Consider the following 19954-nt stretch of genomic DNA (forward strand, 5'->3'; position numbering starts at 1 on the left):
TTGGTTTGTGTTCCGTACACATATATGTGAAATATAAAATGAGTTAGAAAATACAATACTGTCTAAAGTGATTATGCATTTTTCTTTTAGACTGGGAAATGAGGAACAACAGCCTGAGGTTCCAATTCTTTATCATGATGTTACATCCCTTTTGCTCATCCAGATCTTAATGATGCCTCAACCCTTACACAAAGGTATATCTTTACAAGTTACATTCGTAGATTATATTGTATATATAATGAATATTCTAAAAATTACGGGCATAAATATGACGTTCAGTCTGATGGAAATGTTCTGAGATAAATAACATTGTAATCATGTATTTCTAAAGATGAGAGTGAAATAAAGAATTTTTTTCCTTTGTGGGTCTGTTTTTAGCTCTTTAGTCAATATTTAGGTAAAGATATGGGGGAGTCACTGAAAATCTTTAAGAAATTAAAATGATAGTACAAAAATGTGAAAAATAGAGCAAACTGTCAGCTTTAATGCCTTTACCTATCTACATGCATAGATGTTTTGATATATGAGTATCATAGTTATTAAAAATGTGGTGACCCATTTTTAATTAGTGTTAATATAATACTATTAATTTTTACTAGTATGATATTGATAGCGTTCATAATTATTCTCCCTAGTTGCATGAGTTCTAGAGTTTTTAATATATTTTGGATATTAAACCTTTCTGGATATATTATTTGCAAATATCTTCTTTCATTCAGTAGGCTACCTTTTTTGTTTTATTGGTAATTTCCTTGCTGTGCAAAAGCTTTTTAGTTTGATGGAGTCCCATTTATTTTTGCTTTTGTTTCCCTTGCCCAAAGAGACATATCCAAAAAAAAGTCGCTAAGAGTGATATCAAAGAGTGTACTTGCCTTCATTTTCTTCTAGAAGTTTTATGGTTTCAGGTCTTACATTTAAATCTTTAATCCATTTTCAAGTTTATTTTTGTATATGGTCTGAGAAGGTGGTCCTCTTTAATACTTTGGCATGTAGCTGGGGTTTTCCCAGCACTGTTTGTTGAAAGAAGCTGTTTTTTCCCCAATCTTATATTCTTGCCTCCTTTGTCATAAGTTAATTGACCATATACATGTGAGTTTATTTCTGGGCAAGAAAGTCAGTTTAAATGCTAGATTTGTTTACCAGTTTTCAGAAAAATAAGTAGGTTTTTTTTTCTTTCTTAGCATCCTCCAAAGGTGATTGCTTTTTTTGTTTTTTATAATTATTATGAACTAATGAATTTTAGCAAATGACAAAAGACATTTAGAGATGTCTTTTAGTTCTTGTGTAGAATAATAACTCTTTAAGCACTTGTGTTTGGTTTTTAGTTGGCTTGTGTCCTGATGATATGACCCCAGCAATCTTTGGTAGCTTCTTCAAACCAAGGCATTTTAATCTGTGGTTTAGGTGTTCATTGGAAAAAACATACATTTAAATAAAACACTCACCATTAGGTGATGTGCACAATTATTGAAAATATGAAAAAACTTCTTGTAAGTTTAGAATGCTTTTACCCTAGACAAGTAGAGTTGAAAAATAATTTTTATTAAAATAGGCTAATATTTGATTAAGTATAATCTCTATACTTGATTGAAGACTAATTCTACCTCATATTAGGAAAGTATTTTGAACTCCAGAGTATTGGAGAATGTTTATTGGAGTGCTGAAATTAGTTGTGTTCCTAGACTTCCTGGAAACCATTCTAGTAAAGATTATTAAGGTAGCTTTTTGTTTTGATCACAGACTTCCCTAGTGACTCAGAATATCACATTCACATGATTTTTCTACTTCCATTATTCCTTGAACTTACTGTACTGAAGAGGCAACTTTATCATTGCTATACATACCTTAAAAACATACTTGACATTGTTTTTAAGCAGTTAATCTGTAGCTTGCACACAGAAATAAAGATTTCTTTCAGGGATTTCACTGTTTTTGAAATGTCCCTTTTCCTCATTTCAAATGTATCAAAATAGCTTTGGTGGCCTAGAATGTTTAAAAAGTGTTTTTTGAATGGATTCAAGACAAAGACTGTTGGAGCTTTTATTCGTCTCTCCACATGCTTCCTTACTCCCTGCTGGCCTAGTGGGCTTTCCTGGTGGCTCAGGTGGTAAAGAATCCGCCTGTGATGCGGGAGACCTGGGTTGATCCCTGGGTTGGGAGGATCCCTTGGAGGAGGAAATGGCACCCCACTCCAGTATTCTTGCCTGGAGAATCCCCATGGGCAGAGGAGCCTGGTGGGTTACAGTCCATGGGGTTGCAAAGAGTCGGACACGACTGAGTGCCTAAGCACAGCACAGGGGCCTTCAAGGAATTCATGAATCTCTTTAAATAATGTAAAAAAAATTTCTATGTATATGTACATTTTGTTATGAGAAGTTCCATAGCTCCTACCATATTTTCAAATGAATCTTGACCTCTAAAACTGAGTTATTTATAAATTCTCCTCAGAACTCTTGGTCATAAAGCAAATAAATAGCTCTGTAATAAGGAATGGTAGTAAGAAAATTGCTTTTGAGTAGTTGTAGAATCAGATACAGATTTTAATGGGATGAGAAATGAGAGGGAGATGAGAGAACAGCAATAGTGAGTAGAGAGTTATCAAGAGTGAATGTGGGGAGAGAATAGAGGCTGTATGTGGATATAATTCAGAGTTCTTTTCTTTTTGGTGGGGGGGGGCAGGTTTTGAGCATATTTAAAAGTTTGCCATTTCTTCCTTATTCACTTGATAACACCTGGTGCTCCTTTACTGGGAAGCCATTTTCTTGGCTGTCCCTTTTCCCCTTTCTCAAATAGCTTGTTCACAGTTCTATTTCAGTACTTGTCTCTTTGTCATAATAGTAGATTTTCTTTAATATTACTCTCTCGAGACTATCAGTTCCTCCAGGACTGGCACCGTTTTGTGTGTCCCTTGTGCCTACCTGGTACATAATGTACTCAATAATGTGGAATGAAGGTGTTAAATATCCAGTTATCTTATTTTCTGGTAAATTGCTTACTTTCTCTTGAAATTCAAGAAAGCTGTTACTTTAGTTGAAATCTTTGTATCTTAAATTGTGATCACTTCTGTATAATGTTCTTTAGTAATGTTGGCAGTTTATTAAACCTAAACCTCAATTGCCCTGAAGTATACCCAAGGGAGCAGCGTTAACTACCTTATTCATTGTTAGATGGATGTGGGATCTTTTCCCAGTTCTGTGTTGATTAAGGCAAGGAGAGTCTTAGAGCTGTTTGTGTTCATTACTCGTCAGAGGGAAAATAGGCTGAAGCTTATCACATGGAAAACCACATCACAAATTGTTTTTTGTTGTAGACTAGACATTTTGAAGAGGATCAGAGCACATTAGTAACTCAGATCATAAAATGGAAGACTAAGAAGATTTGATATTTTCATGGATATGTGCAAAATGCTTTATGGAAGAGTATAATTTTTTTACCAAAAATATTCATGATAATTTTAGGAAAAGAATAAGTGTCTGATACTGTCTTCATTACGTCATGTTTATTACTTCTGTGGTTTTTCACATTTGTGTTTTATTATTTTATATATACTCTGCCTTGTCCTTAAAGAAGCTTGGAGCATTTGGTATCACCTTAACTCTAAAACAGTTTCTGGAAAGAAACTTTTGCAAACATCGCAGTCCTCTTTGTCTTTTTGTTTATCACCTACCCTAAGCCTGGTACTTGTAGGCAAGCCAGTAAATAAATGGGTGTTAGTTGAATAACTGTACCTTTCCAGGAGGGTATAGATTCCCTGGATTACTTTTGCAAAACAGTGCAAATATCGTTCGATAGAGTGCATACTCATTAAAATTTAGTTGTCAGATTTTTAAAATTTTCTTGTGTATTTTTGCCTTACCCACTGAAGAAAATCTGATGTACTCATATTTTCTTTGTATCATTCCAGAGTCAAGCTGTCATTTCAGCTTAATGTCAGTATTCTTTGAACTATATTAGTGTTTCAGGATCTGTATCTTGATGAAAAAAATAAGAAATATGGATAAAGATTTACATGTGATGTCTATTTAAAAAGTTGCTTTATTGCCTTCCCTGGCGAGACAATGGTTAGGAAACTCGTGCTTCCACTGCAGGAGGCGTGGATTTGATTCCTGGGTGGGACACTAGGACACCATGTGCTACGCGCTGTAGCCAAAAGGAAAAAAAAAATACTTGTATGTTTCCATTTTTTTTTAACAGTGATGAATTGCATGCTGATAACAAAAGTGATGACTTCATCTTCTGAAATAGTGTGATGAGATAGATGTGGCAGCTACTTAGTAGTTCAATTCTCACACCAATTTAAGTAAAGAATTCATTTTCATTTGTGATTCTAAGGAAAAATTCACTTTTTTTTTTTTTTTTTTTTTTTTTTTGTTGGCATGGAGCCCAGGGTGAGGAGGCAAAAATTCACTTTTTAAAGAGCTTCAGGCTTACATTTCCACCTTACCAAACTTATCTCAATGTGATCAGTAGGGTTTAATTATTGAACCCTTGAATGTGCCTTGTCTCCCCAACCCCTTCCCTTTTTCCTGTCATGCAGTAACACTATAAAACTTAAAATATGTGCCGTTGTTTAAACTCCATTTGCTTCTAACACATTTTAAATTAATATCAATCTTCCTTTGTTTACCCTCAGGTGGTTTGATAGTGGATTTTTGTTTTTCTAAAAAAAAAAAACATTGAGAATAGATGTCCAGTTCTTTTTTCCTCCATTTTAAATTTTGGTTATTATGTTTGAAGGGCTTTGCTCTCTGTTTTAACTTTGGAAGATAATAACCTGTTGACTTAATACACACCTCAAATGAGCGATTCCTTTGTTTTTTTCCTAAGTCTCTAAAAGATGTTGATTTCACACATGGCAAGTATTCAGTAAATAAATATTTCTTAAATGAATGAGTGAACGTGAGAATTTAAGTTTAATCTGTAACCTTAAACTGCCAGTTTAAATATTTTAGATATGATGATAATCAAGGTAGACAAAATAACTTAAAAATGGTACTTTGCTATAACAAAAAGCTAAAATTATGCTGACAGTGGCTGTTGTTTCTTTAAGTACATCATTTCTTTTAAATTAAAAATTAATTTCTGTAGTTTATAATGAGAAGAAGCTATATATGAGTAGTGTTTCTAGGCAGTATACTTGACTTCCTGGTTAAAAGCATTTTGTTTGTGCTTAGTAGACAAATTCTGTTATTTTTATCTTTCTATTAAAACATTTAATCATTATGAATTTTTTAAATTTTGATGATACCATTCTTTCCTATTCTTTGATGATTCCAAATATCTCCTGTCAATCTACAGCTCCCCGGTGAGCTGCAGACTTATACACTTGTACACATAATGTTACATATTCCTCAAACTCATTAATTCATCTTCTTCCCATCCATGCTTGCTCTCTTCCTCCATTTTCTATTTTAGTCAGTACTACTACTGTTGATATTTACCCTTTGTAGAATGAGAGACTATCATTTTCTACCTCAAAAGCTCTACCAAATTCTATAATTTCTGTCATTTAAATATTTCTCTAATTCAGCCCATTCTTTTCATCAGGGCCTGTAATTTGACATGTGCTAGAGTGCTTTTGCTATCAGCTAATAGGTATTCTTGCCTCTAGTCTTCTTTTAGTGCCTTTCTCCTAAGAAGCAGCAGTGAGTATTTTAAAATTCAAATCTAATATTATCATTGTACTGCTTAAAATTACTTTTCATTGCCCAGTCTAAGTTCTGAAAATCAAAAACTTACAGAAACGAAACAAATAACATAGATAGTAATAATAATAACAGATATTTACATATTGCCATTGCCAATCCACTATTTTAAGCTGAACCATCATTTCACTTAACCCCTTTAAAGTAGGTGTTATTATCCACCTACTTTAACAGATGAAAAAGCAGAGTGTTTAACTAACTTGCCTAAGATCAGAAGAGTCAGAATTTAAACCTAAACAATTTAGGCTTCATATCCGAAATCCGTTGTTAACAATGATGTCTTTGGTTTGATATAATTGGGGATTGAGGACTGTGGCAAGTATGCTTGGCCAAAGAGGGCAGTTACTATTCAGCACCAGATAATCGTCGGCATGTAAGAATGTGGGCCCAATGCTGTCAGATCTTCCTATAAGTGGAAATTTGGACTTTTACAAGAAGTGTCCAAGTTTAAATGTCAGTAACTAAAAACAAAGCAAGATAAACATCTCTGCAGGTTGCATTCAAACAGGTAGCCTTCAGTTTACAACCAATCTTCAGCATACAGGTTACATTTCTAGCTTCATCTCTGATGGATCACTACTTATAGTCTAGTTACACTGGGCAGTTTACAGTTCTCTTCCTACTATTGGTCACATCACACGCTGAACATACATATATAGCCATCTGTCTCTCTCACTCTCCAGACCCTAAGTCCTTATTGTCTGTAACCTGGCATGTGTTAGCTACCTAGGTATTGGGGTGTTTAGAAATCCATTTAGAGCTAGCTTATAAGCACAAAGAGAGCATGAATGGACTCACATAACCATACTACCAACTTCCTCACATACGGCTACTACTTCCTTACATACATTGCAGGTAGTTAAAGCATCTACCTGCAATGCGGGAGACCTGGGTTTGATCCCTGGGTCGGGAAGATCCCCTGGAGAAGGAAATGGCAACCCACTCCAGTATTCTTGCCTGGAGAATCCCATGGACAATGGAGCCTGGTGGGCTACAGTCCACGGGGCCGCAAAGAGTCGGACACGACTGAGCGACTTCACTTTCACTTTTCAACCATACTATAGGAATTAGAATCCTAAGGATGATCAGAACAAGGGCTTCAGATGCTGGCAGAGTTCTTGCCATCTTGGATCTATCCTTCTAACTCTGTGGCTCTGCTTCATTCACTTTGGCCTTAGACAGTCTCTGCCGTAGACTAGGAACATGATGCCTGATATTTCCAGACTCACATCTTCACACCTTCCCTTTACCTCTAGTTTAAAAACCCCAAATAGGTACTCTGACGGGCTCAGCTTATATCCAATTCCCACCCCAACCCATCAGTATTGGTAAGAGACAGCATGTGTGTGTATGTATGCATATGTGTGCAGGCACACTGCACACATACACAGAAACAAACACAAATTTAAAATCAGGCAAGATTCTTCCTTAGGGCATGATTTTAAGGTGTCATCTGACTAACTGAAGAGTTAGCTGGACTCCAAAGAGGGAATGTTTTCATTTGTACAGAGACCCAGTGGAAGGATGCTGAATACTTCTTTTTAAAAGATCCGTCTTGCTATAATAAACAAACAAAAAAGATTACAGGGGGCAGGTCATGCAGATAAACTACTGTGCAGAAAAGAGTTCATAAAGGAGAAGGCCTGACTGCTATCCTTTGAAAGACCTGCCTCCAAGGTCAGCCCTTGACTGGTATCTGGGATCTTTGATTTCAGGAGGATTTCCATCATCCCACTGATAAAACTGGTTCTCTACGCCCAAACTGTACAGACAGTGTAGTTTATGATGGACGTACTTGTTTTCTTCCTGGGAGGTATGTGCCAGGCTGTGGGTACCTCTGTGTGATCATCTCCCCAAAAAATTCTTGGGCAGAGCCTCTTAATGAATTCGCTGGTTTATATTTCAGACATACTGTCACAGCACATTGATGGACACATCCTGTGTGACTCTGCAGGGAGAGGACTCTTGAAAGTTTCCTCTGAACGTCACCCAATATGCCTTTTTCTTTTCCTTTGTATTTTTTGCTGTAATAAATCATAAGACTTATCTGCTGTATCTTGTGAGTCTTCCTAGTGAATCATCAAGTCTCCAAGTGGTCTTAGGAACCCCTGACACAACTATTTAGGCTGAAATTAGTAGGTCTGGGCAAGAAATGATGGATGCATTGTCCACGGTGTTGGTACTCATTTGAAAGATATTTTAAAAGAATTGATGGAATTTGGTGATTGTTTTACTGTAGGGAGAAAGACATAGGGAAGTATCAAGGATGTCTACAAGTTTCTTAATTTAACAACTGATTAAGTGGTAGTAGCCATTTACTAGGGGAGTAGCATAATATAATAGGAATAACTGAAGGATCTGTATGTATTCAAGTTCAGATGTGAGTGATTATTAGCTTTGTTATTATCACAAGCACATCTTTTGAAGCTCAGTTGTCCAGCTGAGACTGTTACGAAGATTGAAAGGAGACATTTGAAGAAATTTTGTATGTTACTAGGTGTATATAAATGTTCATTATGATGGTTAAGCTACCATTTTTTTAAGTATCTAATGTGTGCCAGGCATTTTACATATTGTTACCACTATTTTTGCATTATAACAGTTTTCATTGTTTTAAAATGCAGAGTACTTAAAATATTTTTTTTTTCTTTTCGTTTTTACTTTAGAAGTTCTGTATTGTACTATTCTTCATAAGAAATTGGAAGCAGGTAAATTGTTGGTTTTAGACACTCAGACTCCCAGACCTGGTTATTAAGCACACGATGTGCAGTAAGGAGATTTGCCAAGATTACAGCATTATTCTGAGGTGGAAACAGAGCACACTTCCCACTGTGCTAAAAGCCTCTTCTTTGTATATGATGTAAATGAATAAAGGAAATTTGATTCCATAATTTCAGGTCTATTGCGTCACAAATATAATACCACATTTTATTGTTGAACAACAGCCAGTTACACATGCAAGGAAAGGCATGTATTTGTGAGGTTATCTTGAGTATAAGATGTCTAGATGTCAAAGAAATAATGATCTTCTCTTTCTCTCATAGACCACTTCACCTGCATTGTGAAGGTGCTTTTTACCCTACTGTATACACAAGGTCTTGTGGCACTTTCAGTTAAATGCAATGAGGAAGATAGGTCAGCCTGGAAACACACAGGAGCCCTCAAAAAGGTTAGTATCTTGTCTGAATTTATCATTTAGTAGTTTGGTGAACTCATTTAAATTGGTGGCATGAATGAATGAGCAGGTGTTTGAAAAGCAAAGTAAATTGTTAACAGTATTTTAATTGGAAATGGAGCACTGTCAGGCTAAAACAGTTAAAAATGTTTTCCTTGCACAATGAGGTCTTTTTTTTATCTATCTGTAAATTTTGGCCTTTCCCTTTTTGTATCTGGACAGTTTTGTTTTGCTTTTGATGCCAGCCTTAAACTTACAGAAGTTATAAAACTTACATCATCACAGTTGGCAAGTAATAAAATATATGTAGGCTTAACTGTTTTATTTATCTGTCATCTTTTCTTCTCCTTGCCTCATTCCCAGTCACAATCCAAAGATCACTTTTGACTCACTACTTCTAGATTCAAAAATCCTTCCCTTTCTTGGGGCTTCCCCTCTGGCTCAGAGGGTAAAGACTCTACCTGCAATGCAGGAGACACAGGAGATGCAAGTTCTGTCCCTGGGCCTGGAAGATCCTCTGGAGTTCAGTAGAGTCTAGTCGCTCAGTCATGTCCCACTCTTTGCAACCCCATGGATTGCAGCATGCCAGGCCTCCCTGTCCATCGCCAACTCCCAGAGTTTACTCAAACTCATGTCCATTGAGTCGGTGATGCCATCCAAACATTTCATCCTCTGGCATCCCCTTCTCCTCCCGCCGTCAATCTTTCCCAGCATCTGGGTCTTCTCCAATGAGTCAGTTTTTTGCATCAGGTAGGCAAAGGATTGGAGTTTCAGTTTCAGCTTCAGCATCAGTCCTTCCAATGAATATTCAGGACTGATTTCCTTTAGGATGTACTGGTTGGATCTCCTTGCAGTCTGAGGACTCTCAAAAGTCTTCTGCAACACCACAGTTCAAAAGCATCAATTCTTTGGCACTCAGCTTTCTTTATAGTCCAACTCTCACATCCATACATGACTACTAGAAAAACCGTAGCTTTGACTAGACAGACCTTTGTTGGCAAAGTAATGTCTTTACTTTTTAATGTGCTGTCTAGGTTGGTCATAACTTTTGTTCCAAGGAGCAGGCGTCTTTTAATTTCATGGCTGCAGTCACCATCTGCAATCATTTTGGAGCCCCCCAAAATAAAGTCTCTTACTGTTTCCACTGTTTCCCCATCTATTTGCCATGAAGTGATGGGACGAGATGCTATGATTTTAGTTTTCTGAATGTTGAATTTTAAGCCAACTTTTTCACTCTCTTTCACTTTCATCAAGAGGCTTTTTAGTTCTTCTTCACTTTCTGCCATAACGGTGGTGTCATCTACATATCTGAGTTTATTCATATTTCTCTTGGCACTCTTGATTCTAGCTTGTGCTACATCCAACCTGGCATTTCTCATGATGTACTCTGCATATAAGTTAAATAAGCAGGGTGACAATATACAGCCTTGATGTACTCCTTTCCCGATTTAGAACCAGTCTGTTGTTCTATGTCCACTTCTAACCATTGCTTCCTGACCTGCATACAGATTTCTCAGGAGGAAGGTCAGGTGATCTGGTATTCCCATCTCTTTCAGAATTTCCACAGTTTGTTGTGATCCACACAGTCAAAGGCTTTGGCATAGTCAATAAAGCAGAAGTAGATGTTTTTCTGGAACTCTCTTGCTTTTTCGTTGATCCAACGGATGTTGGCAATTTGATCTCTGGCTCCTTTGCCTTTTCTGAATCCAGCTTGAATATCTGGAAGTTCATGGTTCATGTACTGTTGAAGCCTGGCTTGAGGAATTTTGAGCATTAGTTTACTAGTGTGTGAGATGAATGCAGTTGTGCAGTAGTTTGAGCATTCTTTGGCACTGCCTTTCTTTGGGATCCCTCCCCTGGAGTTATACCTTTTTAAAAACTACTTTTTCCCCATGTTTAAGAATTATCTGAACAATTTAGAAAAATTGTGCAAGTTTAGTTAAATGTAAGTATTTTCAATGGCTTGAAGACAAATGAGATGTGTACTGTTGAACCAAAAAACTGAGTGAGTAGTGTGACGTAGACACAGGTGAAATAAGAAGAATGCATGCTCAGTCACTAAGTTGTGTCTCACTCTTGCGACCTACTTCCTTGTTTATTTGGGAAAGTTGGCAGGAAAAAATAATAAGTGTAGTGAAAATTGAAACTTTTCTTTGTTCTGTAGACTCTTTTTTTAAAAAAAGTATTTTTAGTTGGTTTATAGACTTTTAGAGAAGTTTTAAATCACATTGAAAAGTTTCTGTTAAAATCATATCTACTTGTATTAAAGAAGAGAAAACCAGTTATAGATACATGAAATATATTCAATATAACCTTCACTTTTATCACTAGTCTTCCCAAATCATGATCATATATCCAGATATTTACTGTTGTATCATTGTGAAGTTTGTTATATCTTAATTTAGAAATACTGGTTGTTGGACATTGAACCTGAGTACTAGGCTAAGCTTCTGCCACTGAAAAGAGATACTACTTTTATGTTCAAGACATAAAACTATGAGAACCTCAACCTTCTCTTAGGTAAATGAGAAGTTTATAACATATGATATATAAAGGCCCCTCTGTTTCTAAAATTCTCTTTAAAATTCCTAAATAACAAAATGAGTTTCTGTCTTGTCCTTCAGTGGTTTTTCCTTCTTTTTTCTAGCTGATTCTTGGATAATTTTGCCTCCTGCAGTTCTTTCTTTCTTGTAAATATTTTTGTTTCCCTAAATGTACTCTAATCTGATATTTTTGATTATTTATATTCAAATCAGATATAACAGGTTTCTATGAAGGCAATGCCAAAGAATGCTCAAACTACTGTACAATTGGACTCATCTCACATGCTAGTAAAGTAATGCTCAAAATACTCGAAGCCAGGCTTCAGCAATACGTGAACTGTGAACTTCCAGATGTTCAAGCTGGTTTTAGAAAAGGCAGAGGAACCAGAGATCAAATTGCCAATATCCGCTGGATCATGGAAAAAGCAAGAGAGTTCCAGAAAAACATCTATTTCTGCTTTATTGACTATGCCAAAGCCTTTGACTGTGTGGATCACAATAAACTGTGGAAAATTCTGAAAGAGATGGGAATACCAGACCACCTGACCTGCCTCATGAGAAACCTATATGCAGGTCAGGAAGCAACAGTTAGAACTGGACATGGAACAACAGACTGGTTCCAAATAGGAAAAGGAGTACATCAAGGCTGTATATTGTCACCCTGATTATTTAACTTATATGCAAAGTACCTCATGAGAAACGATGGACTGGAAGAAGCACAAACTGGAATCAAGATTGCCGGGAGAAATATAAATAAACTCAGATATGCAGATGACACCACCCTTATGGCAGAAAGTGAAAAGGAACTAAAAAGCCTCTTGATGAAAATGAAAGAGGAGAGTGAAAAAGTTGGCTGAAAACTCAACATTCAGAAAACGAAGATCATGGCATCCAGTCCCATCACTTCATGGGAAATAGATGGGGAAACAGTGGAAACAGTGTCAGACTTTATTTTTGGGGGCTCCAAAATCACTGCAGATGGTGATTGCAGCCATGAAATTAAAAGACGCTTACTCCTTGGAAGAAAAGTTATGACCAACCTAGATAGCATATTGAAAAGCAGAGACATTACTTTGCCGACTAAGGTCCCTCTAGTCAAGGCTATGGTTTTTCCAGTGGTCATGTATGGATGTGAGAGTTGGACTGTGAAGAAGGCTGAGCGCTGAAGAATTGATGCTTTTGAACTGTGGTGTTGGAGAAGACTCTTGAGAGTCCCTTGGACTGCAGGGAGATCCAACCAGTCCATTCTGAAGGAGAACAGCCCTGGGATTTCTTTGGAAGGAATGATGCTGAAGCTGAAACTCCAGTACTTTGGCCACCTCATGCGAAGAGTTGACTCATTGGAAAAGACTCTGATGCTGGGAGGGATTGAGGGCAGGAGGAGAAGGGGACGACCGAGGATGAGATGGCTGGATGGCATCACTGACTTGATGAACGCGAGTCTGAGTGAACTCCGGGAGTTGGTGATGGACAGGGAGGCCTGACATGCTGCAATTCATGGGGTCGCAAAGAGTCGGACACGACTGAGCAACTGAACTGAACTGAACTGATGCTGTGCCATTGTTTAAATTCTTTTCAGTAAGTTTTCTAATCATGAAAAAGTATAAATTTAAACATTTTCTGATATAATTTGGTTCTAAATCTGTTCATCTGACTTTTCTCTAAAATGAGACCTGCTGCTGCTGCTAAGTCGCTTCAGTCGTGTCCGACTCTGTGCGACCCCATGGACTGCAGCCCACCAGGCTCCTCTGTCCATGGGATATTCCAGGCAAGAACACTGGAGTGGGTTGCCATTTCCTTCTCCAATGCACGAAAGTGAAAAGTGAAAGTGAAGTTGCTCAGTCATGTCCAACTTTTATTGACCCCGTGGACTGCAGCCTACCAGGCTCCTCCGTCCGTGGGATTTTCCAAGCAAGAGTACTGGAATGGGGTGCCATTGCCTTCTCCAAAAATGAGACGTACTGACAGAAAATTAGACAATTGTAAATCTATGATGAAAGGAATACGAAGTAATTTAGGTAACTGTTCTGTCAGTTTTCTTTCTCAATTTGATCATTGTTAGCTGTTTTTAAAAATGCTTAATAAAACATTTAATATGGAGCAGATTCTTATCAGAACACAAATTAGAAATTTATAGTCATATAAATTGCTTTAGTGAATGAAAACAAAAAATTGCAATATTCCGTAGGTTGGTTTGCCACATTATTGGCTTTTCCTACCATAGATCTAAGCATTTATGCTCTGATCTATGGTAGGAAAAGCCAATAATCCTGTATATCTACAGGATTGTCAATTACAGCAGCAATAATATTTATGAATAATGAGATATCACTGTGATTTCTGTTATTATTTTGTATTGTTCATTCCTTCTTTTAAAAATGTCCTTCTTTCTTTAGCTCTTCTTTCCTCTTTTAGTCTCTTCCTTCTTTTCTTTTTTCATTGAATCTCACTTATTTGTTTCATCCTTGTAATTCCTTATCATCAGGTATAATAATTCCAATGAAAAACAGACCTAATCTGGTAAATAAAATACATAGCTCTTGTGTATTTTTCAAAGAGATTTTAGAGTTAATTTGATAATGAGGTTTAGTTGGGGAAAAAATGATTATTACAATCAGTATAAATTGTGTTGTTTTGGTTAGTGGAATTTCTGTTAAGAGTATTTATACCAGTATTTCTTAGTCTGGGCTTCTTTCCCTTTGATTTGCTTTTGGGTCTAGGACCATAGCATCTAGCATATATTCAAAGGGCCTGTCACCCCCAAAAGTTAAGAAGCACTATAATTTAGACAAAGCATCTACCCAGCAAAACATCTGTTGCATCTCTCAACCCTTAAATTCTTTTCTTTATTTAATTCACATACATTTGCCACTTCTCCCACAGGATTCTTCTGATCATGATCCTAGGTCTTTCATCCATGGTCTCAGAAATCCTCTTCTTAAGCTTTACTTCTTAAAAAATTAAAGCTTTACTTATTAAGCTTATCTTCTTAGCTTTACCAAAGAGCCTGCTCTTTGCTTTATTCAGATATTGCTGATGTAAAATATGATTTCCTAAGACTTCTTATGTATGAAATAAAGTTATTTTCTTACCTAATACTCTTCTGGTGAGAGAGTTCTCAATACAAAACAATGACTACTACGTTATATTTGACTTTCTGATCTGATACAGTATTTCTTATTTGAAAAAAAAAACTTAAAATGATTTTGATAATAATTTAAAAGCTAGTTATCACTCAATAACTTGCTTCAGTGATACGAGTATCATTGGCGGGGGGAATATTTTCCCCCTAAGTAGGAAAGTATTTTACTTGAAATACATTTCTGTTGTTAGGCTCTATAAATCTTTTGCTCAAAGGAGTGTGTCTTGAATTAGACTTTTAGGCTGTCTTGTATATATTCACAACATTAAATATGTCGCATTGATTAACAAAACACAAAATTGTGTTAGTATTTTCTTTTGAGTTGCTTATTCAAGAGCTACTCTTATTAAATCAATTCTAAAAACATAATATGTCACTGTTTTGATATCCAGTGCGATATAGATTCTTGCAAATTATATGTAAACTACAAATCACATATTTGGCAAGTGATCAATAATCCTGTTGATTAATTAGGCAAAGGTGAAGTGGGTCACATGATATCAGGATAGCAGTTGCTGCGTCAGAGACTTTTATAGTTTATCAAGACATGATAATACTACATGGCTGCAACATGGCAGAAAGGAGAGAGGGGTAATTAAAGATAATGTAAATAATTGATTATAAAAAAAGAGACATCCAGTCAAGTTCCAAGGTCAAAAACTCCACTACCAAAATAAATCCTATCAGTTAGCCAGCAAGTGTTTATTATTCAGATTTTTGTTATGTAAATGGTGACATACAACATATAAAGCATAGTTTCTGACATTTTGGAATTTACAGTCTAATTGAAGAGAGCACAGTAACATGTGAGAAAGGATGTATCATCATATGATAAATTCTGTGGTCCTTTCAGCGCCTTAAAAATTCAGGATAAACGTATATCCCGCAGTGCTTGCTCAGTTCTTATATTTTACGATTTTAAAAATGTAGTTAATGAGCAGAATAAATAACATCACAACCAAGTTATTACTTTTATTGTAATTTATACTTTACAGTAATTTGCAACACCTTTTAATACTTCAGTGAATGTAAAAAGTACATTTCTTTATGTGAAAAGCATTATTGAAATAAACTTAAATTTATTAATAGCCATTATTTTTCTTTTCTTATAAAAAGTATAGTCGTTAAGCTTATTTAATTTGTAGACTGTTATTTAATGTTATATGTAATTTTGTAATAAACATATGGTCCTGTTTATTTTTATATTAAATTGTTTTAACAAGTTCTACTCGAGGAATTTGAGAAAACTTGTAAAAGAAAATAATTTGGAGTCCATATTATATTTCATGCATATATGATTTGTATCATTATAACAATTGTATCATTATAATGATAACTTCTGTTAGCTTTTTTCATATCACACCATAAACACTTTTATATGTAGCTCAAATTTGTTATATTTGCTGCCTATATAATAGTCTGATATGTCATAATTTAGGTAACTGCTTCCTTTTGTTAGTCATTTCTAATTTTCCACTGTTATAATGCTTTGGTGATTGTCATGGGCATAAACTTATTTTTTTCTTTCGAGATTATTTCCTTAGGAAAGAATTTCCAGGAGTGAGAATTACTGGGACAAAAGATATGACTTAGATATGTTCATTTACACATATATTATGTAACTTATATTCCAAGGAAGTATTGGAATAGCTTTAATCCCCTACCTGATTTCATTGTGAATCCAGAGGTGTGCTGTTGTACACAGATTTTGAGAAAGTGAACTTTACATGCTTGAGAAGTAATATAGTAATGATTATACTCATTAAAAAGTATTCTTTCCAATGTAAATGTTTTTGTAATTTTCAGTGACTAATTACTTTTTAATTTTTCCAGAATACTTGTGATGCAGAAAAGTCTTACGAAGTGTTATTGAGCTTTGTGATAAGTGAACTGTCTAAAGGAAAGTTATACCATGAAGAAGGAACTCAGGAGTGTGCAACGGTATGCTCTAAAACCAGATGTAGTGGTTATTTAAAAATTTAGATTTTCTTGACATTATGAACATGACTTTTTAAGCTATGTCTATTACATTAATAGAATGAATTGTTCTGATTTTCTTTTTTAACTTTAGATTATCCCTGTTGCTTGGTCTCCTGAATCCATGGAAAAATACTTACAGGACTTCTGCTTACCATTTCTCAGAATCACCAGCCTTCTTCAGCACCACCTTTTTGGGGAAGATTTACCTAGCTGCCAGGTATAAGTTTGGATAGAGAGTAGGGAATCTTTTTTTTAAAGAATTAACTAATTTTTAAAAATATACTGATATAATATTATGCTTATATCAATATCCAGAACTGCCATACGAAGGTGAAGGCAAAAGCATTAGGTCACTCAGTCATGTCTAACTGCTTGTGACCCCGTGATCTGTGGCCTGCCAGGCTCCTCTGTCCATGGAATTCTCCAGTCAAGAATACTGTAGTGGGTAACCATTCCCTTCTCCAGGGGATCTTCCCCACTCAGGAATCAAACCCGGGTCTCTTGCATTGCAGGCAGATTCGTTACTGTCAAGCCACCAGGGAAACCCCGGATACAAGAATATGTTACTCTAACTCAAAAGGAGTAGATATTTAGAATATTTACTATTATTGTTACTTTTTTATTTGTATCCACCCATTTTTATGGTAATATTACTAATATTTTATGTTAGAGGAGTTTTTGATTAGATCTGTGATAAATCCGTTGAACAAAAGATCATATTCACTTTGATATATTTATCACTAATCATCACTGGCTTTTAATGTCCTTTTTAAAGGGTATTATGTTGACCAGCAAGCTGGCTGTTTAAAGGTCTGATGGCATTTATGTAATTTTAGAATTTAAAAATATTCAATTTGTAGCCAATTAAAACTTGAATGAATGATTACTGATTTAATCTATTTTATAAAACTGTGGGTCAGTGTGAGTAGGCAAGAAAGTGGAAAAGAAAGTAGGAAACCAGAAGGTAAGTAAATCAAGCTGTGTTTATAGGATTATGACCCTGTCATTATTTATCATTCATTTTCAGGGAATTTTCTGTGAGAGTTAAGTCACTTATCATATTTATGGTCTTTGAAGCCTGCATGCAGTATAGCAGAATTAAGCCATTGATTATTCCTTCTATCTTAAATAATTGACCATTGCATTAAATAGTTTGGATTCATTTTTTTTTTAATCAATAGAGCAGGAAGATAGAACAGTTATAAATATGTATGCATGAAACAACAGAACCTCAAATTACATAAAAATTGTCAGAATTGAAAGAAGAAATAGACAATCCACAATTACAGCTGTAAGCTTCAGTGTTCTTTCTTAGTAATCAATAACAAATAGACAGAAAATCAACTGGGATAAATAAGACTTGCACCATACTATTATTCAACTTGATATAACTGACTTCTATAGGATACTTCACCTGAGAGTAATAACAGAATGCATATTTTTAAAAATGCACCTGGCCCATTCACTAGAATATACCATATGCCAAGCCATAAAGCAAGTAACAGTAAATTTAAAAGAATTGAAATCACAGAACAATTTTCTTACCACACAGAATTAAATTAGAAAATCAATAACAGAAAGAAATATATAAATCCGCGAGTATGTGAGAATTAAGTAGTATACTTTTAAATAACTTAAGTATCAAAATAGAAGTCACATGGAAACGAGAGAACATTTAAACTGAGTGAAAATGAAAACACAGCATAGCAAAATTGTGAAATGCCACTAAAATATTTCTTGGATAGATACAGCTTCAAATACTTATATTTGAAAAGAAGAAAGGTCTAAAATCATTTATCTAAATTTTTACTTCATGAAAAAAGAAATAGAGCAAATTAAATCCAAAGCAAGTTAAAAAAAAATTACAAAAATCAGATCAGAAATCAATGACATAGTAGTGAAACAGTAGAGAAAATCAATGAGTTCAGACAAGATGGGGCACGTTCAGGGTGATATGGCCGTAGACCATCAATGGGTTCAAAATCTGATTCTTTGCAAAGATCAATAAGATGGATACATGTAAATGTCAGGAGCTCAGCTAAGCTGGGAGAGAGAACTGAGTTGCTAGGTACTGGACTGGCTGATTAAAGCTGCAAGCCACAGGTGAAGAGTTAAGCCTTTAAATCACTTACCGTGATAGTATAAGCAAGAGGCTAAAACCAGGGAAAATGCTGATTCCTCATTCATCACCTAATAGAATGAAATGGTGTACCAGTTTAGGGTCAAATGGATCAGCACAGATGTTAAGAGAGTCTCAAACAGAAGGCTCTTTCAGTGTTATGAACTCTGAGGTGGAGAGGGGGTGTGGGGGTCGGGACAGGAGTGGAAAAGTGCTGGGTACTGAGTCAGAGTGGGGAAAAGTTTCTTCAGGGTTTCACCTTTTTCCCTTCATAACGTGGCCTTGGCAGAAGTGTCAAAGTGACCCCTGCCCGAGGCCTCAGATAAAGAAGCCTAGCAATAAAGGCACCAGGGCTAGGAATATAACTGTGTGAAAGAGCATGACTCACCAGGGCGCCTGAGACCACGACTGCAAATCCCTTCAGAGACTGCAGAGCACTATCTACTATTGTGAATCCCATGTTTTCACTATTCTTCTTTATCCACACTGACAGGCTGTGTCTTTTTGACCAAAAGTCACTGTCCTTTTGCTCCATATTAACATTTGCCTTCCTAGTGTAGCTAGATTCTATAGACTATCAGATAGTCTATAGATAACTGACTGCTATTTTTAAACTATGTAAATGTATAAATGAAGCAGATGCTATGGTACTTAGGAGTTAAATTTCAAAGAGAAATATTATGGGAATATTGGCTATAACAGCTTGGATCCTTTTTCTTTCTTTGCTCCTCTTACTCCCTTTACTTTATTTAGTTGAATCAGTTAAGAAAGTTTCCATACTATCCAAAAGTAATTGATGAGAATGACAAAGTATCTGTAGTGGGAAATGCTCATGAGAAATGTCTTGAGAATTTTCTGTTTTATATCTAAAAGGAAGAAGAAGAATTTTCAGTTCTTTCCAGCTGCCTGGGACTTCTGCCAACATTCTACCAAACAGAACATCCATTCATCAGTGCCTCCTGTCTGGATTGGCCAGTTCCAGCATTTGATATTATATCTCAGTGGTGTTTTGAGATAAATTCATTTACTGAAAGACATGCTGAACAAGGAAAGGTATGTAAAAAGAGTTACACTCACTTGCTATAGTGGTGATATGTTAATAGGTAAGAGAATACTTAATTCATACATCCTAATGATCTAGGGAACCTAGAATGGTCAAAGACATTTAGTTTTTAATTCAGTAGAACTGTTAAGATGTCCCTTGATGGAGGATAGTACACAGTTTCCTTATGACAGTACTAAAACCACAGAAGAATCCAGAGTATCAGGCAAAAAATTAAAGACCAAAAT

At 35.7% G+C, this 19954-nt stretch overlaps 1 protein-coding gene across 6 annotated transcripts in view; it reads left to right on the forward strand.

Annotated features, from left to right (window-relative positions):
* Window positions 1-19954, forward strand: part of UBR3 (ubiquitin protein ligase E3 component n-recognin 3) — a 208485-nt gene that overhangs the window by 183158 nt on the left and 5373 nt on the right. For all 6 annotated transcript variants that reach the window (XM_040229306.1, XM_040229307.1, XM_040229312.1 and 3 more), the window contains 5 exons: window positions 91-194; window positions 8750-8874; window positions 16399-16506; window positions 16637-16762; window positions 19538-19717. In XM_040229306.1, the coding sequence (XP_040085240.1) occupies window positions 91-194; window positions 8750-8874; window positions 16399-16506; window positions 16637-16762; window positions 19538-19717 (643 nt within the window). The remainder of the gene's footprint in view (window positions 1-90; window positions 195-8749; window positions 8875-16398; window positions 16507-16636; window positions 16763-19537; window positions 19718-19954) is intronic.

Source organism: Oryx dammah, unplaced genomic scaffold (genome assembly GCF_014754425.2).
Source record: "Oryx dammah isolate SB20612 unplaced genomic scaffold, SCBI_Odam_1.1 HiC_scaffold_27, whole genome shotgun sequence".
NCBI lineage: Eukaryota > Metazoa > Chordata > Mammalia > Artiodactyla > Bovidae > Oryx > Oryx dammah.